The sequence below is a fragment of the Aspergillus costaricaensis genome, assembly GCF_003184835.1.
Source record: "Aspergillus costaricaensis CBS 115574 unplaced genomic scaffold BO79scaffold_12, whole genome shotgun sequence".
NCBI classification, from domain to species: domain Eukaryota; kingdom Fungi; phylum Ascomycota; class Eurotiomycetes; order Eurotiales; family Aspergillaceae; genus Aspergillus; species Aspergillus costaricensis.
The window spans coordinates 199,484-220,648 of NW_020291812.1; the positions used below are offsets into that span (position 1 = coordinate 199,484).

The window sequence follows — 21,165 nt, forward strand, 5'->3', positions numbered from 1 at the left end:
TGGACCCAGGAGTTGATTCTTCCTTGAGATCTTAGTAGTGGGCGGTTCGCACAACATGTCCCTGCCAATCACTCAGCCTTAGAACAATTTGCCGACGAGTATGAATTCGTCGAGGCACCATTCGTACCCTTCATTGTTACTGAAGGGCAATCATCGCTCGTCTGGCTTACAGAAGAGATCGTCGTGGATATCAAGACGCATGTCAGCCATGTTTGTATCGTGCCTGTCTGACTATGAAAACACACTTGATCCCAACGTAGTGCGATAAGACCGTGTGCAACAACACACTAGATGCAGCGATTTTCCAAATTTGAAAGAATCACAGAGTTCGTCCCAGTCAATTTCTTGTCCTAATGGTTGGAAATTGCTCCCTAAATCATGTGATGCTTCAAAAGAGCTCGGATATCGAGAACTGATGCCAGTGATGACGACATGTCAGTCAGAATATAGACAGGGCCTCTTGACTCGCTCATTTATCTTCAGTGCAATCTGAAAAATCTCGAGGACGTGGTAGTCACGGCTTGCACCATCCCACTCTGTCTGCTCCATTTGCCCTGCTGACGGGCTGTTTTCTGGGGCCCAATCCAGAATTTGGCATAAACCGCGATGCTTTTAGATCCACTGCTGGTGTTTTAGATATGAGGTTTGCAGCCGCAGTGAGCTGTCGGTTTCTGGTCGCCACTCCATTGAGCTGTTCATCAGAGGACTGTAGATTCCTGAATCATAGGTTGGATCCCTTTGAACCATATCTGTAGGAAAGTAGTGAGGCATTTGGTGTTCTCGTATCGTAAAATGATGGCTATCGCAAATTGTCAGAACATATTGTCTGAACCCTAGACTTCCTCTCCGTGTTAGGCTCACCTTTGCCTACTTGAAAGTAGATTAGGACACAGCAAGCCGAGACACTCGAGGAAAAACTAACCATCCTCTTGACCCAAGTTGTGTGCCTTCATCCATTATCCGACACTTGCAACGGGACAGAACCTCTGGCTTTTTCTGTCATCTCAAGCACAGCCGTATCGACCCTCCGATATACAAAGTGTATACCAGAATCAGCATATGGCTGGTCATCAATCTCCTCTGGTTAATACAAGAAGCAGCGCCACTGCAGTACACTTTTCTAAATGGTGATGTTGTAGCCGATGATGAACGCGTTCGTATAACATCACAACAGGATTGGCTTTCTGCTATCTTGTGGCATGGCCATTACTCATCATGACCTGCTTCAGAAAGAACCTCATCTTGTGGAGGTAGATATGCAGCGATGAGGTTTTGATGTTACATTCATCTGCGTGTTGATTCTGTAATATCTCAGTGTCGGGTTGACGCGCAGGTCTTGATATTGCAGTTACTGATATGATGACTATTGTTCTCTCTTTGGATAGGGAAATATGAACATAGTCTGAGGTTGAGTGTAGATACCTAAATGAAGTATGAGTGAGAGTTGTCTTTAATACCTGGATTGAAAGGAAAAAGAAAGAAGAGGGAGAAGAAAGGCCAGAGTCTTTTTATATCGAGATGCTGAGAAGGCAAGGTGAATCACAACACGGTGACTTTGACAGCTACATTACCTCTAGGCAGCGACGTGCACTGCAATCATTAAAAACACCTTGATCAGATTGAAGATCGTGTTACTTGTGAGTCACGATCGCATTGTTTTCTTCTAAGATTCACATCGCCACGGCGATGAGGGCTTCAAGTAGAGGAGAATATAGGGCACGGCGAGGTGGTAACCCTCCGCTGAATTCACATGCAGTATGGCAGTTATGCACTTCACAAACACTGCAATTATCTCCTATCTAGTGATACCTGTTCAATACAAGCAGTTAAGGGCAATATCATGCTGGCTCCATGAGAATAATCAATGCTATGCAAGTCTAGTCTGTCTAATCCATCTATATGCAATACTAAAACATCACACATTATACCACCACCAACATCTCACGCCCTCTTCGCCTTCGTCTTCTTGTTATACGGCCTCACACGGAATACATAATAGAAGACAATAGCCGCACAAATGTTGAAGACAAAGTAAGCCCAGAAGATACCATAATCTCTCCAGCGATCATCCCAGCTAATCTCCCGACCGGCCAGATACTGATCAGCCGAACGAAGCGAGCAATACTCGCAGCTCTCAGTCGCGTTCTCATTATACAATCTGCCCGTGGCAGTCGTGAGATAATCAGCGAGATATTCACCACAGGTCTGACCAGACGGGGGATTGAATACGCTGAGCTCGCTATCCGAGCAGACGATCGGACGGCCGTGCAGGGCGGTACCGGCGATACCGCCGATGTAGTACGACAGGGGAGAGACGCGCCACATGAAGATCCAGAAGCCGGGCAAAGCAGACGGGGGCTGCATGACACCGTTGAAAATGAGGGAGAGACCGAACATGAAGACGGCGAGCATACCACCCAGTGCGGGGTCAGGGAGGGCGCTGATGATGAACTGGGCGAAACTGGAGGCGAAGATGTAAAATTGGATGACGAAGAGCAGGATCAGACCCATGCGGTCGGAGGACTGGTCGGCTCCGAATACAGCAAAGTAGAATGATGCCCAGGCGCAGACGGCAAGAACGATGTGCCACGGGATTTCGGCAAGGAATTGAGCGATGATGAAGATCTTCCAGGAGTAGACCTTTGATGGTCTTTCGCGGACTTCGTAGAGGGCGCGGTTGGCGACGAAGTGGGGCATGATTCTGGAGGAGTTAGTCTGAAGTCCGCCGTAGGGATGGTGGTAGCACTTACTGGTTAACCAAGGTAGTAAAGATGGTACACAGCAGGAACAAACTAAAAAGAACGTTCTGGAACCCTTGCTGGGAGTTGTCAGACTGCCAGAAGGAAAAGCCGATGAAGAGACCGGACACGATTCCGAGAACAAATTTGGCCAGGACGTATTCGGGTTGTCTGTAGTACTGCTGGAACACACGTTGTGTCACGTAGTAGAACTGGCTAGACAGAGGCATGGCAAACTCGGCGATGGTTTCATCGCGAGACGGCAGTGATGCGCCCTTTTGGCAGATGCGGTCCAGTTCAGCGTGGAGTTCTTTGCGTTCGGGACTGTTATTCCAGGTCTGGACCCAGTCGATGGTTGACTTTCCAGAAGCACCCGCGCCGATGATGTCCAGCATGTATTCAGCGGGCTAATAAGGTCAGTATGCATGAATGAAATGGCGGGTGGATGGTATAACTCACGTTTTCAGTGACTTCGCAGCGACGGGCGCCGTTGCTTTGGAAATAATTCAACAATGTCTGAGATTGCTGACCAATGTCGCCAAAGTACACTGTCTTTCCACCCTTGGCAAGGAACAGCAGTCGGTCAAAGTGCTCAAAGAGCAGAGCACTAGGCTGATGGATCGTAGCCAACACAGCCTGTCCGTGGTGCGCAAGCTTCCTCATGAAGGTACAAATAGCCCAGGCACTCTGGGAGTCGAGACCAGAAGTAGGCTCATCCAAGAAGATTAACAACTCCGGCTTTGCTGCCAACTCGACACCAATACTGAGAAGCTTTCTCTGGCACACGTTGAGACCATTACCGGGGTTTCCGACCACAGCCTCGGCGAAGTCTTCCATATCCAACATCTTGATCACTTCTTCCACGTAGGCGTATTTCTCCTGGAGGGAAACAGTCTTTGGCTGGCGCAGAACGGCACTGAAGCGAAGTGCTTCACGGACTGTCGATTGCGCCAGATGCATATCTTGTTGTTGAACGTAACCAACCTTGCGAGGGAAACTTGCGTTCAGGTCTTTGCCATTAACAAAGAGCTCACCGGTGATGACTCCGAGTGAAGCTCTCTGCGCCAAGACGTCGAGTAGAGTAGTTTTACCTAGAACCAATTAGTTATATTATATCATAGAATTCCGTCAATGAAGGCCGACATACCAGCACCACTGACTCCCTATAAAACAATTAGCAAGAATCTTCGTACGTAAGGAGAGCGGGACATACCATAAGAGCCGTCAAAGTTCCCGGCTTGACAAATCCACTAACTTCATCGAGAAGCCTCCGGGTTCCCTCCTTCACGGGGATATCGTAGGACAGGTTTTTCCAGGTGAAAATTTCCTTTTGTTCCGGAATTTCGGCAGCTCCGAGATCAGACTCTCCTGCACCTTCGGTAACGGCTTGCACAGATTCCACTCCAGTTTCTTCATCATTCTGAAGATTGGCGGGCACATGTCCAGGACGGAAGACCAATGCCTCAGCCGTGGGCTTCGCTCCGGGAGACAGTTCAGTAATGGTGAGGTAAAGCGCATTGAAGAACACCAAGAATGCAATCAAAATTCCGTAATTCCGCCAGATGTGTGAATAAGAGTATTCATAGTTCAAGGAAATGAACTGGTCTCCCGAGACGGTTCGTGCTCCGGCAACAGCACCAACAGCAGAGCAGATGAAGGAGTCTCCACTAAGACTGGGATAGCTGGGGATGAACTCTGAGCACTCGAAATTCCGTCCATGGAATTCGTTTGCAACCAAGCCTTCGAACGAGTAAAAGATAGGGTTGATCCATCTGATCCAGCTGAACCACGGATGCATGTACGGCTGAGGCAGGGTAAAGCCCGTGTACACAACCATGCAGATGACGCAGATACCTGCCAGCGCCATAGCTTGTCCAATACTCTTAGTGGCAGAACCCAGGCTTCGGAAGACACCGGACATCGTGACAATCGTAGTAATCAAAAACAAGATGTAGATGAAGAATTGAGAAGGTTCACGACGTAGGTTCGCCATAAAGTAGAGAATGATACTGAAGCAGATACATCTGAAGAGCTTAATCGGGAAATCGAGGATGATTGACGCGAGGGCTTCAGCAAACGGGTGCACGAATGCATACCCGGCCTGCTTTTCAACGACAGGACGCTGGGCGTAAAGGGACATGATCTCGTTAATAGTAATCAAAGCGTTCATCAGGACCGAAAAGTAGAGGGTAGCACCCCTTTGGAAGAAGCCAGCCGTGGCAGCGGGTGTGTTGTAGAAAATCGAACCGATAATCAACGAGAGTGCGATTTGAACGAAAACGGTAATCAAGGTAGTGGGAAGGTCATTTCGTGTTCTTTGATATGCTCGTCGGAGGCAGATCCGGATCTGCATGGGAATCGAGAGGAGATAAGGACTCTTCGGACGAACATGTTTCGCTTGCTGCGCCTGCTTGCTTTCGCCAAATCGCTTCTCGAGCTCGACTCCGGGCGCATATCTCGCCTTATAGCTGTGCATCTTAGCTTTGAGAGCTTGGTATTGCGGACTCTTCTTCCAGTAAGCTTCGAATTCGGCTGGTATCCGGGGAACTCTGTCTGCCATGTCTTTTCTAGCGATTCTCTCGCGAGGATTGGTGATGGACGTCAAGAAGTCAGGGGTGATCTGTTTCAGTGGTCGCTCCCAGCCCATTTCTTCGAAGTATTGAGCTGCCTCTTGTTGAGGGCCGTAGTAGATCTGTCTACCTTCATACAGCACCACCACCTGGTCGAACAGCTGGTACATAGACTCGGATGTTTGATACGCAGCAACAGCATGGCAGGAGCCGACGAGATCGGAAGAGAGGCGAAGGGCTTGAACAAATTCGAGGGCCATGGCAGCGTCAAGACCACGCGTGCTGTTATCCCAGGCACCGATGGGAGCATTCGATAGAGCCATCTCAGCAATACTAGATAGGTTTAGTAAGCTATAACATCGTGGGACCTTTGGACCAACTTACCTCACACGCTTCCGTTCACCACCACTAACACCACGGATAAAATCATTACCCACTTTCGTGTTGTATGTATGCGAGAGACCGAAGAACGCCATGATCACCTGAACCCTCGTCTTGACATACTCTGCTCGACTCATGCCACCGATCCGGTTGTGGGGTGCTCGTGCGTGGGCAGCGAACTCGAGGGTCTCGCCAACTGTCAGATGAGGGAAGTGCTTGTCGACTTCTTGGTTGTACAAAACTTCACCACGGTATTCCTTGATCATCTGGTTGAATGCGATACCTTTGTACTGCACATTGCTTTGAGGGTCCAAATCCAGTCCGTGAAGGTGACCACTGATGGTTTTGAGAAAGGTAGAGCAACCACTACCAGGTCTACCCAGGACAAGCAACAGTTCTCCACTCTCCAAGAGACCATCATGACTGTGTAGAATCGTGCGACGTGTGCTTTTCTTGCTGCGAAATGCCGAAGTAGCCAGTTTGAAGGGGCTCATGAGGGTGGACAGCACCGTCTGCTGCAGGTGAAGCGAAGAACCAGATCCATGAACCGACAGATCCTCGAACAGGATACCTTGTTGACGAGCATCGATATCCTCGGCGTCCAGAGCCCGGATGGTGACCTTGGCCCATTGATACGGATCGAACTGGGGGTGGCTTGGATCCAGAGCTTTCTCGTTGGTGATGACAGCGGCCAGCGACTCGGTGTGTAACTCGGAAGCGATGTTGGTGAGGGCACGACGTTGCTCGTTGGTGACCACACTGGAAGCAGTCTGGGTCTTGGTTAGTTGCAGACTGAGGTCATTCTCATCTGCATCATCCCGGTGGGATGGATCCATGATTGAAAGATTACACGCCTTTCAGCGGAAAAGAATAACTATAGCAATATGAAGAAGATGTAATAAGGTAATTATAAGCCACAACAACGGGCATATATATACTAGTTGTAGTGAAGAAGATTTAATAGTACATGCTTCCAAAAACCTTTCAACTACGCACAGCAGCGACCACGCCCCTTGATATCTTGTTCTCCAATGTGGTGAGTGGAGCCTGTCGAATCCCTACGAGGTCCACCTGCACGGCGAAATCGGTGACAGATTTTGATACAACCGGAAGTGGTCGCCTCCGAGACGAGAAGCAACAGGCAGTGATACCAGATTATTGGCTCCCGCAGTGGAAGATGGAGCATAAGAAAATTTATGTTCGAATTGCGGGCGGAAGCTTAGCCGCCGGGGACCCCATCGGCATTCGGCTTTGGGCGAACCGACAACGGATCCAGCGAATGCCATGGTCAGGCACATCCCAAAGTGCCTCCCTACTGGCTGGTTTCTTTTGGTTGCCCCGAGGGGCTCAAAGTCTGAAAGGCTGATGAGTCTTAGTGATCATCTATTTCCAGCAGTCGGCGTTGGAAATCCCGTTTCGCCGACTGTGGGTCTAACGATCGTTCACCAGACAAAACGCTGACAACCAATCCGGTGGATCTGGTTTTACCCTGAATTAGCAATCAATCAAGTTATGGGGCCTATATTTCGGATTTTAAGTCACGGAGTTAACAGGACATTACGCAGTACGGAGTATACATCTGCATAATGACGCTGCATCTGGGTAATCTGTCTCCTCTGCTCCTGGCCGATAAGCAGATAAAATACACAACCCTCCATAACAGTTGAGAGATGCCCAAACCAACATGGTGACTCAAAGACATTGTTCCACCTGCTAGCAATTCTCCGAGTTTGAGCTGACGTACTCCACGTGGTGTTGTGTTTCCTTCTGCGAAGGTTCTAGCCCCTGGATGACTCCTCCTAGCGGGTTGGCTTCAAACCGGCCTTTGTCGGCCCACTCTGTTCGGGCTACCAAGACCGAAGTCCCGTAGAATATCGCGTCGATCTCCTCGAGCCGTCGGCCGGTAGTCTCCGGATATAGCAGGTAAATCACCGGCACAAAGCAGAAATTAAACACCGTAAATACTAGGTATCCCTTCCAGCCCTGCTGGCTCATCAGCGAGGGAGTCATCATGACGGTGGCGAAGTTCCAAATCCAATTCGAGGAGGTCGTCAGAGCTGTCCCCTGGGATCGCAGATGAAGAGGCATGATCTCGGCATTGTACAACCAGGGTATTGCCAGATATCCTAGTGCGAAGAATGTGTAGTACAGGAAGAAGGCAACAATGCAGACAATCGAGGCTGCAAACGTGCCCGACCGGATCGTTAGTGACATTGTCAGAAAACAGCAGCCCATGCCAGCAGCGCTAATCATCATACACCGCCGCTTGCCGAGATGATTGATCACAAAAAATGGGATGAATGCTGATAACAGATACCAGAGACCGTTAAACCCGGAAAGGAGCAGGGACAACTTGTGACTGAGACCGACGGAGACTTCGAAGAGGTATGAAATGTAATAGCCGATGCTGCACACGCCGGACCACATCACCATGAACATTAGCCTGCATATGATGCATCTAATCAGCCGAAACATCCCGCAGTGACTGATAAGCGAGACTTACCACCACCCTAGCATGAGACGTCGGAAATTTTGCGTGCGTGGCTCATTCTTAAATAGATCCACCCATCTGGTCGCTCCATGTCTGGCTTCAAGCTCCACAGCTTGCTGGATCAAATGGACCTCTGCTTGGACTTCGCTTTGCTGTCCATACGATGTTCCATGCATTCTCATCAGGGTACACAAGGCTTTGTCTCGGTAGCCGTGGACGAAGTGCCATCTGGGGGACTCCGGCATCAATGGAACTACACACTATAAGCTGTGTCCCAGGCATGATCAGTGAAAAATACATGAGGTACTTACCAAGGCACATAATCACCACCGCAAACACAAGCTGCGCTGCGACCAGGAAGCGCCACTGAAAAACACTATTTACAGAATAGGACAGAGCATACGCCATCCAGTAGCTGATGGTGGTACCTGTGCAAACCAACACATACTGGATGGCTCCGAATCGCTCTCGCTTTTTAGCTGGAAGGGTCTCAGCCTGCCATACTGGGATCACAGACGTGTTCAGTCCGGTTCCCATCCCAGACACGATTCTTCCGACGATAAATTGAGCTGGCGAGTATGCGGCTGTTTGAATGACTGCGCCGATCGAGATCAGGACTGTGCCGATTAATATAGGCTTCTTCCGACCAATCTTCTCGCTGAATGTTATACTGCCGACGCAACCGAAAAAGCATCCTAGCGTGTAAAGACTAGACAGTAGTCCTTGCATAAAGGTTGATGGCTGGTCCATTGTCTGAAGGTAATCCTCGGCGAGTCTGCACGCCAGTCAGAACCATGTTTCGAGGTAGGCGATGACAGCATACAGCACGCCTGACATGAACCCCTGGTCATAGCCATAGAGAAGGTATGAGATTCCGCATGTTATGGTCATCAATATACAGAGCACTTGGCCCTGAGGTTTGTTCATGGTCGCCAACGGGTAGTAGACCGCGCCTTTAGATATTAAGCTGCATCAAGAGTAGAGGCTTCTTCAGCTCTCCAGGAAAATGAAATGTTCTCGCAGCTCAACACATGGAATGATAAACCTGCACCCCGCATCTCTCTGTTTCCCCAGATCATCATTTTACCCCAGGCCCCGGATATCGAAACTTGTCACGTCAACCAGGATATTTCTCCGACGCCTCGGACGATCGGCGAATTTCCGCTGAGATACGCGCGGCACCGTGACCTTCTCATTCTTGATTGACCCCTGTGCATTAACAAAGTGCGGGGTTGATCAACCTGAAGAACAAGTGACGAGACCCAACGATAGCAACAGGCCAACATACTTAATGTCCACGGTCGGGTGTACTCCGCCTGTGGTACTGTACAAGTTTATATTAGGAATGTTATGCTGCGACTAGTAATCAGTAGGTCGAAAAATATATTCGGCGGGCTAGTCACGCCTTAGTTGTCTCCCACTTGGGGCTTTAAACTCTCAAGCCGTAGGCACTCCATGCTTTTATCCATCTATTTATTTGTTTACTATTCATCTTGTAGGACGAAGGGCAAAATGAAGGGGGCAAAAAAAGGGAGGAATTCAAAAATAAATAAAATAAATAATTTGACAAACAAGATATTATGTAATCCATGTTCATGCCGATGCATCCAAGATTGGAAATCGAAACATAAGGATAATCCCAAGCATTATATTGTGATATAGTACTCTGAAGAATAAGACTATTCCCTGAGCTTTACATTTTGTTTCGGATAGATGAGACACTTGTAAATTCAACAGGTTATGTCACGACCATTGTCGTACAATCCCTTGTCGACAACGAAAACAACAGAAAATTGCAAATAATGCAATCATCAAATCAAGCTCGCTACGACCCTTACAGATGACAGTATGCCACCAAGTAACTATACTCGCGAGACGAAGACTTGTCCGTATACTTGTGTTTCAACTACGGCATACAATCCGGGTCGCCCATCCACCTAAACACGGCATTTTGGCTTCGTAATATCATCGAACTTGTCCTGCTCCACTTTGTAATCCTTGCCAATCTTTTCCAAGTCATCCTCAGTCACCGCGCGACGGGCAGCGGCAGCCTCAGAGTAGTCGTCTTCATCGCGTAATCCCCCACCAGCGATGAGATCCAGAAGCACCATAGGGGCGGAGCTGGGGTCTGAGACGATGCTTTGGATGCCCAGGGCGACGTTACCGGTAGCAGAAACAGTCTCGAAGACTCCGTCCAGCACATCCAGCTCAGGGGTAATGTCATCCAGGAAGGGAACGAAAGCAAAGGCAATGCCCAGAATCTCCAGGACGAGCTTGATTTTATCCTCCTTAGCCTGCTTCTCGCCAATCGCCTTCACATTCGCCATGGAGGCGATAGCTTGCTGCAGCATGAGAACGGGCATTGAGAAAGTTTCAAGCAGGTCCTGCATACCGCCGCCCCAAGCACCAAGATTGATATCCATCTTGCGCGCAAGGAGGTTGTTCTGTAGGGTGCCGACAGAGGGCAGCGCCGCAGTGATGACGTCCTTGGGGTTACCAACGTTGATTTCGTTGGACTTGACCGCTTGGGGGATATTAACATACCGATAATCGGTGCCTCCCGAGCAAGCCCCCGGAATACAGTGGCCAACCTCGTGTGTAGGGCCCCCTTCGTCGCCGAAGGTCACCCAGGTGCGATTGATCCCGTAGGTGCTTTCGAGCTCGCTGTAGAAGCCATCGGCGTCCTTGAGAGTGTATGTCATAGTATATCTGGTGGCGCCCATCAACTGGGTGTAGGTGAACGGACACTGCTGCGTTGAGGTCGGTCCATAGCCCTCGCAGGTGCAATCGAAATACTTGTTACCCGCTCCGCCTTCGGGTTGACTGGGCGTCGAGGCGGCCATGAAGGCGTTGATGGCGTCAGGGACCATCTCGCGAACGTATTGTTTGTAGTATCCGAAGTACTTGTCATAGTTCTTGTTGGTTTCAGTGTAATTGGCGAGAGAGGCATTCAGAGTGGTGTAGAGAGTGTTCATTGCGTAGTACGGCATGCATTGATCTGGATAGCTGCTCAGAGCCCCGTTGAGATCGTCGACCGTTGCATACTGCTGGGTCAAGTCGCACTTCCAGGTTGACTGACAGGCCGGGTCGGTGGAATCATCTGTGCACGACCAAATTGGCTGCTCGTAGTCGTCCAGATAAGCTGCGAGGGCGCTCCAGTAGGGATGTCCGATAGCCTGCGTGTTGTTCGCCGCGTAGATGATATCGTTGTCATTGCTGATCATTTCCACGGAACCGATTGTAATAAGATTCCACACGTAGAGACCATAGTTATCGCCCTGATCTTGGACCATCCGCTGCTGGCAATTCTGGGTGTCGACACAGGTCTCGACGTAATTGTCGTACCAGGAGTAGAGGCCGGCTCCCGCAACGGTTAGGTTGGTGTTATCTTTCATGGTCACCGCCCATGCGAAATTGCAGAGCTCCGGCGACGCATTGCAAATGGTGTCCGGAAAGGCAGGGTCGTTCGTGAAGAGGCCCATCGATGCGTTGAAGGGCCCGGGGGACTCCGTGGCATCGGTAAACTGATAGTATGGAGATTCGGTCTGTATCATGCCAGCCAGGGTGTTGGTAGAGTTGACGAAATTGTATTGATAAAGGATTGAATGCTCTGAGGCAGTGCCGTACATCCAGGTTGGCCCTGAGGTTGACTCAACTAGAAGCCCTCGAGCAACCCCGACGGTGATTTGTGTGTTGGCTGGGTCGTCAATATCGTGATCAGCCACCCACAGCCACATGTTTTCAAAGTACCCATTTGCTTCTGGGGCGATGTGTAGCATTAAAGAAGCGGCCACACAACCTGATGCAATCGAGTCGCCGGTAGGACACTCGTCCAGCTGCAGTTTGCTGCCATACGCGCCTCCCACCCGAAAGTGCGAGTCCCAAATACCCACCGAGCCCTGTATCTCGGCCTGAACGTTCCACTCCACCATCACCAACCCTGGTAGCTCTCCAATAGAGGTAAAGAGCATATCACTTATTTCCACCGTCCCCACATCACCGGGGTTGCCCACTTGGATCATGACCTTGGGGGAGGTCATGTCGGCGAAATAGTCGCCCGATGCCACAAGCTGTGACCATACTTGTCCAGTAATACGGGCATGTGCTGGAATCACGATGGTAGAGGTGACGATGTAGGAGCCGGGAGGGAAATAAATCAGATTGTCGGCGGTGGCCAGGGCGAGGGCCGCGACAATAGCCGCTGTGTCATCTGTAGCTCCATCGCCAGCCGCTCCATGATCTTTCACGCTGACGATGCTATCCAAGGAGAGGGACTCATACTGCGGGCGGTCTTTGTAAAAATACGAGTCTCGGTAAATGATCTGGTCCTGACCAGCATCTAGAAGAGGCGGTGGAGGTTGCTGCACGTTCACTTCGTAGTAACCAAAGGTGTTGTCGGATTGTTGTTGGATGTTCCCGATGACCACGAAGTCCACATCACCATTAGGAAGATCGAGGCTCGTGCCATCAGTGAAGGAAACCATTGTGTCGACAGCGTTGACGCCGACGTTGTCCAGCGTGATAATGCTGGATTCCAGAATGCTTGACTGCTCGAAGCTCGCCTGAATAGCAATGGGAGTTTCATCGAACATGCTATCAAGGATGTACGTAGATCCAGATGGCTGGCCAGAAGGATCCTGAGGATTGATCAGGCTTATTCCTATGGGTGAACTGGAGAGACGCAATCCAGACCACGTCCAACCCCAATCCCAGATCAAACCAATGCTCGCATTAGTCTGACCGAATATCTCGAAATCGCGGACCGTGTACTGCTGGTTACCACCATAAATGCCATACGATCCACCTGAGAGTGTGCAGCCCGACATGAAGCCACCGCTACCATTTTCGGTGTAAATGCCCATCTGGGTGGTTCCGGCACTTGAGCTGGCGGTTATGTACACGTTGGTTAGGGAGGTCGCTTGCGCAACCTGCCAATGCAATCCGGCAGCATTCGCGGTGGTGGTCTCCTCGATATCAATGATGAAGTTCCGGACTTGACGATAGAAATTGGATTGCTGAAGATAAGAGTTTAGCTTGGTTTCCCGAAGGTACCATATCACAGGAGTCGACTTACTTCAATGTACCACTCATTTCCATTGTCGTTCGGGATATAAACATCACTTTGAATTGCCCCCAGGCCAATGAACGATGGAGACGTTTTGATCACGGGAAGGTCATTTGCATTACCCACCAACTGAGAATAGTAAGAGGCATTGAGGGGCGAGGAGATGAGGTATGTGCCTGGGGGGAAATAGATAAATGTACCCTTGGTCGAGGAAGATTCGCAGTTTTCCTGGCAACTTCCTCCGTAGGAGATTGCGGCATTAATAGCATCGGTGTCATCCGTCACCCCGTCGCCCTTGGCTCCAAACTTTGGATCGGTAACGTCTCGATAGACGGGGTAGGACGAATCCCACCCCATGGGCGGGCGACCGTGGTCGACCTGGGCCGGCCAGTAGTCCGACGATGAGTCTGTACTGTCCTGTTTCGACGATGTCAAGGGCCTGCGCGCCTTGGTGAACTGACTGTAAGATTTGTGAAGAGTGCCATTCCTTAGCTGCTGTGCTGCGTGACGCTCAGCAAGGAGTGCGGCTGCAGCTCTGAGACGAGAGTCCAACGTGGGCGCCACCGGCTGTGCAGACAATTCGTACTGGGTTGAGGAATGCGAAGCATTGGAGTGGCGCGATTGATATGTGTTGCGCTTAGGATTCGCCACTCTCCAGGCATTATATTCGGATTGTTGTGCCACAGCAGCCTCCACGAGCTTCTGAGCCTGTTGCAGCTCAGTGATCGAGGTATTGAGGGAACGCGGCCTCGGTGGATTGGCAAGGGCTCTCCGCTGATGCCACAGATGGAAAGTTGAGTCGGCGATTGGGGAAGCCCCAGTTAAAATTAGACAGAAAGCAAGAATCACAAGCACAATGAAAGTCCTCCACATTGCAGCCATCATTATTCGGCATGCTAGGAGTGCTAAAGGAAATGAGGACGTATGTAGGCTAAGCAGTCAGGCTTAGGCCAGGTACTTGGCACAGGTGGCCTGAGTCAACAGTTAAGGAGCGAATAAAAGAATGACTGGTTAAATGAACAAAAGAGTGACTTGCTGGAGAGCCAAAGGAAAGAAATGAGTGATGAGGGTGCTTTCAGCCGACGGTCGAGTGCCCATGGCATATTACATATATAACCCCGGCTCGAGCCAGAAATTTCCCAGGCTGGATGAAGCCCCCTGATTCCGATCTATCCGACGGCGAAGTATTCCCTTACGAGATACCTTCCGCTAATTGCGCTGTGAGGGGAGTAAGACAAATGGCTCGATCTGATTTAATTCGACACGTCGAGCTAATGCGAGCTAGGTGCACTCCAAGAGGCGTGCCTGAACAGGCTCCACCGTCTTGCGATAAGAACCAACTTATGTTGAGCTCTTCGAGCTAGTCTATAGTAGTTGCACTGTGTGCCTGACAGGGATTTTTCCTAGCTCCCAAACCCCCCCTCCCCCGTCTTGCTTTTCATGTGCCTACTGTATTTATTTGATGCAATTTGAAACTCCTTTTTCCTCACTGTACGCTCATTGTTTCTCTTCTGTCTCCCATCTCCCATCTTGTTTCTCTCGTTGTTCGCTACGCAAAGCAATCACCCAAGATGCATCTTGTCCTTCGACTTTTCCTTGTCACTTCATGGATCTTGATTCCAGTCTTTGGCCAGCTGGAGACAATTGGTCTCACAACCTCTGGTGTTACACCCACTAGTACGCTCTTATCGACGGCCAACCCGACCTCATCTTTATCGAGTCCGCCAACTTCGGCAACCCCCTCGCTCACTACTACCTCACCCAGTGTCACCAATTCGGGTGACTCTTTGGTGCTCACCACTGTGTTTACCCAGCCACCAGGATGCGCTGGTGGAATGACCGAGATCCCAGCATGGTCGACCGAGCTCTGGCAGAACATTGTCAATCCGGTTTCCACTATGACCCTTTCATCCTGCTACCCCAGCCAATTCTACTATAGTGCGATAGCCACTAGAATCCTGCCCCCCTACAAGCAGCTTGTGTGCCCCGAAGACTGGGAAACGTACAATGTTACCGACACGTACATCATCTGTTGCCCAAGGTATGCTTTTTGTTTCTCTTGCCTCGACTCTCCATTTAGCCCCAGAAAGGCTGACTGGACATCCATTAAAAGCAACTATGGAGTGTACATGCCAAACTACCAGAATTCGACGCGACCTGGATTAGGCGCCGTCTGTACTTCGAGCATCTGGCCCGATGTGTTGATGGACATCACCAGCTACGATTCCGCGGGATCGGTCACTGTCATTCCCACCATCGCTGGGGATGATGGGGCCCTCGTGTTCGCAACGGCGTTCGATGGAACCAAGGCTACTGCTGTGGCCTCATCCACATCTATGGCCTCTACGTCTCCCCCCAGCGCCATCTCATCTACATCATCCCCAAGTAACACTGCTCCGGAGACTACCATTGTTCTCACAACTTCTGCTGGCTCAACCGCATCCACTTCGACATCCGCAACGGCCACCATCACCGGAATTTCCCAGCTCCCTACCTGCGGTGTAAGGCCCTACCCCTACCCTCCACCAAAGTCTACCTGCTAAGTCCAATTTTTATACAGCAAACCTGCTTCGACAACATGTTAGCCAAATATGATAGCCTCGGCTGCGAGACATCCGATCCATCCTGCCTCTGCCGAAACATCAATTTCTACTACGGAATCCGTGACTGCGCCAATGCCGCTTGTGGGACTGCAGTGGCAAGCACAGTTCTGGCTTTCGAGAGTGGATACTGCACCTCCGCCATTGCGGCCGAAACCACCTATCCGGTGACTAGTACCACCACCGTCTCGTCGACATCTACAGCAAGTCCCACCGCAATCTCTGACCTCCCCACCTGCGGTCAGACCTGCTTTAACAATATGCTGGCCAAATACTCCTCCCTCGGATGTAGTAGCCCTGACCCTGCCTGTTTATGCGAAAACATCAACTTCTACTACGGTATTCGGGATTGCTCGAATGCTGCCTGTGGTACTGAGGTGGCTACCACTGTTCTGGCTTTCGAGAGCAGCTATTGTGCCTCTGCTACCGCGGCTGCTGCCACCAGTAAGTAATGTATGGGTGAGAGAAATGACTGCTGGAGCGCCCAATGGTCTTAGGGAGATGGTTTCACATGTTCATACCCACATCGTTGCCCTACCTCATTTCCGCGCTAGCTAGTACTGTAGTTTCCCCCTTTTGTTAATCAGGGCCTTAGAGCATCATCGTTTAATTTGATTCGAGATTATCCATTCTGTAGGCATCTCAGCCTTCCCAAAGGTGCCACTGACAAATTTGGCCCGATACAAACCATTAGTACAGGCAAACTTACTAGTTTGTCAAGCAAGCATCCATGAACATGATCATTTCAGCCCTGACCACACGACGCACTAAACCGGGATCGAAATCCTTCTCTCCTATCTTCCCACCACGGAGGTCCCTCCGAGACTCCCGTGTGGGCATGATACGACCCTGGCTGCTCCTCTATCTGAAGTCTAGGGGTCCATTTCCGCTGCAAAGATAACAAAGAATTTTTAGCCGGCATCGTCCTCCGAATCCCGGTGACCCTTGAACCAGGGCTGGTTCGAGGAAGAGAAGAGACTAAGCGCTAACCCCGACGGACCTCCGGATTGTGGTTCGGTGGCCAGTTTCCGGGGTTAAAATAGTCTACCTACTAGCCCTACTAGCCGCAATAAGGGTCCAACCAACAAGGTTAGAATCAAGCTCCAACTAAACACTACCAAGCTCTAGCCTGCCAAGATCAACTACTAGTTTTAGTCGAAGCTAGGTACTCGACTATGTATGCATGCAATCTCGCCTACAATGAGATGTCTCACTTCCCCTCAACGGACACGCCGATTACCCGGTCTGTTGTCGGACACAGGGAGAGATTTTGTGTGACTCGAAATTGGGATGTAGGATTCATCTCCAAACCTCCGAGATAGAGGATGCGAGAGGGGTGAGCATGTCAACTTCCGATCTATCCGTTGGATGAACACCCCTGATATGCTTAGACGAGTGTCACTTATCTGGGAAATTAGAAAGCGATATGAGAGATGAACGGGGTGTCTGAGCATGGTGCAGTGATAGCCTGTCAGGGAGGTAGACATCCCCCCGTGCGCATCTGCCTGCCAGCGTATTTCTCAATCTCATTCGATCCCATTTTCTCCCAGTCCTCTATTCTTTAGAAATTCGGCTCCTTTTCCTTCCCTTTGTCTATGTCGTTTTGTGTGAAGTCACTCTCTATCGTTCTCGCTCACTCTTGCTTCCTTGATAGTCACTCTTTATCTCACATTCGTTAAATATTTTCTCTACTCTTTTTCCATTGTCAGTCCATGCTCAGCACTTGCGCCAGAAGAATGAAGTTATTCAATCTACTTCTTTTCTGGTGCTCGGTCTTGTCCACCCACGTACTAGCCGACAACAATGCCGCTCCCTTCGAGCTTCTGCACTATTACTACGTGTACAAAATGGAATGGGACGCGGGAGTTGAAAAAACTATTGCCCCTGGCTGTGCCACTGAGCATAAGGAGATGTGTTTTTTTGACCAGTTCGCAAGGTATCTCATAGGAAAGAAGTGGAAGGCTGCCTACCGACCCGGCAACGCCGATCATACCAAAACCCCGGGTTGGGACGCTGCCAATAGGTTATCGACTGGTATGCCCAGATCTGCACGGTACAAACTAGATGATCTGCTACCTTCCATCAAAGCCGATGAAAAAAATTTTCCCCTCGTCTTTGAGACTGTTCTTAACTCCGCCAACACTGCTATCGCAAACGGAAAAGGAAACGTGAAGAACGATGATGTGAAACAAGCGGTAGAATGGGCCCAGGAAGTCAAGGACATGCGCTATCAGGCTGTCTTGAAAGTCGAAATAAAAGTGCTGGAAAATCTCCTTGGCAAAGAGGCATATGGTCGTTGGGTAGTTTTCGGGGGGGAGTTTTCAATCGATTGGGATGCTACCTTGGAAGAGATCGACGACGGGGTTGATTCTAAAGAGCTCAGTGACGAAGATGGGAAAAGGCTCAAGAAGATCATTAATGATTTTTCTGAGACATTTGAGGATCGCATTGCTACCGGACACATTTCCGACATCAATCACCTGAATATAATGAGGGCTCTTGAGACTTCCATCACTGCTTTAAAGGAGGTAATTGAAGAAAGTTCTTCTGAGAGTGATGACTCCAGTCCAAAGTCCGTACCAGCTGATACGTGTGATAACATTGAGTTCGCCTTCGACTCAGACTGACTCCATGTTTGCAGGAGGCTGTTTGCTAGGGCCAGGCACTATGTTTCTCTGCTCGGGGCGTTAGGTAGCTAGTTGTGTAAAGATAGTTCTCTCGTCGCATGACACTCTGCGTCTGCTTTCAGCTCCAGAAGTGATAGAAGCTCAGTAAGAAGTGTATGTTATTTTTTCAAGTCGATTCCGAAAACGTCAGGTTCATTATATCCATGTAAACATTTGCGAGTACCCTTGCTTCATGACACTTGGATAGTTTCTACTTTGCGGCACACACGGGAAAGGCTTCCATAACTTCTCCACAATTCGTGTTCAACAATTGAAGTACGGCCAATTCATTTCCTCCATCCTGACCAGATTATTCCAGCGATGCTCTTTCAAAAAGGCGTGGCGGTGCCGCCGAGCCTCCGGTAACCCCATAGGCCAGCTGCCCGTCTCTTGCATGATCTGATCGATTATCTCTTGAGGCAGTCCCGCAGCGCTCAGATCCGCACCTACCGCTTCTGCCCACCAGTGATGCTGTTGGGGCGGCACATTTCGGGTGGAGCAGACGCGATAGTGAGGGTCGACCAGATACAGCTTGATGTATCTAAAATGCCCCGGGCGAGTCCGATCAGCCAGGGAGAAGGGCTCGACACGGTGCTCTAGAAGGTTGGGAAATGCGATCAAACGCCCTTGCGAGACCGAGACTACACCTTTATCCTGCCATGTTCTCGTTGCGTGGTTATCAGTATCGAGGTCAAAATCCGAATAGCCCAGGATTTGCGCCAATTCATATAAATCGGAGTAGCCATGTTTTCCATATCTGTGGGCTGGCGGCGTTCGTATGTGCCACCTGCATCCTGTTTCTTTATGCTCCCTGTATCTGTAAAAGCATTGGTCCATCTTAGTGTTCTGACGAAAGGCGATCTGGGGTTCTGTAACATTCTCGATATCGTATGCAAAGATGGCGACAGCTATGAGGTGCTCGTTAAGCTGGCCTTCCATATGCCAGTCTGTTCCTTTGTAGTCCGGGCTGTCAAGGGTAAGCTCAATGTTCTCCATGTTCACAATTACTTGTAGTCCTTGCGAACGGAAGGCCTCCTGAAGCCGAACAGTATATGGTTTGTGGGGAGGCGTGACAGGTTTGTAGGGCATATCATGCCAGTCGATCCGCTTGCGGATCATGTCAACCACAGCTCTTTCGTGGTGATGCCCCGTCTTCCACTCTTCATAAGAAAAAGCCGTCCCTGGCTCCGGGTGACGAAAACGCACCACTCTCTTGGCCTTGCGTTCGATTGCATACCAAGTGTTCTCCGGCCAATCATCTGGAGCAGGAACAGGGGTCGCTGATCCATCCTCAGGAAGTTCGAGATACTCCTTTGCGCGTTGCCAGAGGTCTGACTCGGGGGGCGGTAACTTCTTTTCTTCACTCCCTATAACGTCTTGAAAGTCTTCCAGTCGTTTTTGTGCGCGTTGAAATCTTTTGCGACCCTCTTCTGTGTTATCCCCCGCATTGTTTAAAAGCTCTTCTCGGAAAAAGCGGTACCTCGACTTTCTCCACTCACTTGGAATCCGGAAGGCGAGCAGGCATTCGGGAATCTCATTCTCCCACTCTATTCCATAAGTGATTATCCGTAGTGGCACCGGCCCCAGCTGGCCCTGGTTCAAGATGTCGCTCCAGCCCCGCTGGCCCTGGACCAAGCAGTCGTTCCATAATGGTATTGTCCAGCCTACCAATGTCTCAATTGCACGGTACAGGCCCTGGTGCACAGGATGCAGATTATTGACATATGAGGTGAGGCGAACCTCCGTCGATCCTGCATCCCCTACAAACTCCACTTCGGATGGCAGAGCCTGATAATTCGCGCTCCATCGGTAATGAGGCGCTGTTTCATCATCGACTCTCACCCACCATAGCGGCTTTGGCCGTTCATCAATTTGCCTCTGAATGTTCGCCGAATCTGTCCTCTTGTCGACATGAGCAGGCGCAAGGGTGGTCGCACCTTGATACGCGCCAAGCACATTCTCTACCTCCACCCGACCACCATCAGTCAAGACCAAGCTATGCCCATAAACCAGCGGAAACATGGTCGGGTCGACGGTACTTAATCTATTCCTTGACCGCCAATCCAACAGCCCAGATTCCATGAGGGATCGAAGCACCGGTTTTACCGCGCGTCGGAACTCGCCGGCTAGCTCCCCCGTTTGAAGTGCGGGAACATGATCAGACTTGCAGACACAGGATCCAGTGTCCAACACCCGGACATGCCCATTTTGCTGAAACTTGGTGGCTTTGTCGCGTAGTTCCTGCACGCACCACTCCCAGGCCCGGTCACTCAAGAGGGGATTCATAGCGATGGAGGCAGTGCTGTCTTGCCGCCAGCGCGCCACGACCACATCATCAAAGACATCGACATGCCAGTTTGGACGGTCGGTCAGACGATTCATTACCGCAGTCATGGTCAGCTCACGTGCTGTGACGGCTGGCGCCTGGCGCCACTCTTTGATTCCATGAGCAAAGCGCGCGTCGGATGGAAGCTCATAATCCAGAGGGATGGCACCAAAGCCGGGCACCCGAAGCGGGCCGTCGCCGCTGTTATCGAAAGAAATGATTGGGGGCTCGTGGATGGACTCTTCACCCGTGTCATTCGAAGAAAGAGGTTCATCATCCATGATGTGCAGAGAGACAGAGCTTGTCTGACTAGAATGGGATCAGGAAG

The 21,165-nt window shown here is 50.4% G+C and overlaps 6 protein-coding genes across 6 annotated transcripts; 2 read left to right on the plus strand and 4 right to left on the minus strand.

The window, feature by feature from the left end:
• Positions 1-1,854: 1,854 nt before the first annotated feature.
• Positions 1,855-6,656, minus strand: BO79DRAFT_263372 (ABC multidrug transporter). Its single transcript, XM_025686676.1, has 6 exons — positions 5,693-6,656; positions 3,952-5,641; positions 3,886-3,901; positions 3,198-3,829; positions 2,751-3,145; positions 1,855-2,701 (listed from the first exon to the last, which is right to left on the minus strand). Exons 1-6 carry the CDS (start codon positions 6,523-6,525, stop codon positions 1,942-1,944), a joined length of 4,326 nt encoding a protein of 1,441 aa, XP_025540627.1. The 5' UTR covers positions 6,526-6,656; the 3' UTR covers positions 1,855-1,941.
• A 746-nt stretch (positions 6,657-7,402) lies between these two features.
• BO79DRAFT_263379 (sugar transporter) lies at positions 7,403-9,107 on the minus strand (the record flags this gene model as incomplete). The annotated part of the gene is made up of 4 exons (XM_025686677.1): positions 7,403-8,132; positions 8,193-8,433; positions 8,492-8,955; positions 9,004-9,107. 4 exons carry the CDS (start codon positions 9,105-9,107, stop codon positions 7,403-7,405), a joined length of 1,539 nt encoding a protein of 512 aa, XP_025540628.1.
• Positions 9,108-10,067: 960 nt separating this feature from the next.
• BO79DRAFT_263389 (glycoside hydrolase family 55 protein) lies at positions 10,068-14,191 on the minus strand. The gene is made up of 2 exons (XM_025686678.1): positions 13,255-14,191; positions 10,068-13,195 (listed from the first exon to the last, which is right to left on the minus strand). The coding sequence occupies exons 1-2, from the start codon at positions 14,128-14,130 to the stop codon at positions 10,118-10,120; spliced, it is 3,954 nt and encodes a 1,317-aa protein (XP_025540629.1). The 5' UTR covers positions 14,131-14,191; the 3' UTR covers positions 10,068-10,117.
• A 625-nt stretch (positions 14,192-14,816) lies between these two features.
• On the plus strand, positions 14,817-16,297 carry BO79DRAFT_253896 (CFEM domain-containing protein; the record flags this gene model as incomplete). The annotated part of the gene is made up of 3 exons (XM_025686023.1): positions 14,817-15,286; positions 15,359-15,746; positions 15,806-16,297. 3 exons carry the CDS (start codon positions 14,817-14,819, stop codon positions 16,295-16,297), a joined length of 1,350 nt encoding a protein of 449 aa, XP_025540630.1.
• A 1,284-nt stretch (positions 16,298-17,581) lies between these two features.
• On the plus strand, positions 17,582-18,472 carry BO79DRAFT_145444 (uncharacterized protein; the record flags this gene model as incomplete). The annotated part of the gene is made up of 1 exon (XM_025678422.1): positions 17,582-18,472. The coding sequence occupies one exon, from the start codon at positions 17,582-17,584 to the stop codon at positions 18,470-18,472; it is 891 nt and encodes a 296-aa protein (XP_025540631.1).
• Positions 18,473-18,710: 238 nt separating this feature from the next.
• On the minus strand, positions 18,711-21,126 carry BO79DRAFT_237003 (DUF4246 domain-containing protein). Its single transcript, XM_025684649.1, has one exon. It carries the CDS (start codon positions 21,116-21,118, stop codon positions 18,776-18,778), a length of 2,343 nt encoding a protein of 780 aa, XP_025540632.1. The 5' UTR covers positions 21,119-21,126; the 3' UTR covers positions 18,711-18,775.
• Positions 21,127-21,165: the final 39 nt, after the last annotated feature.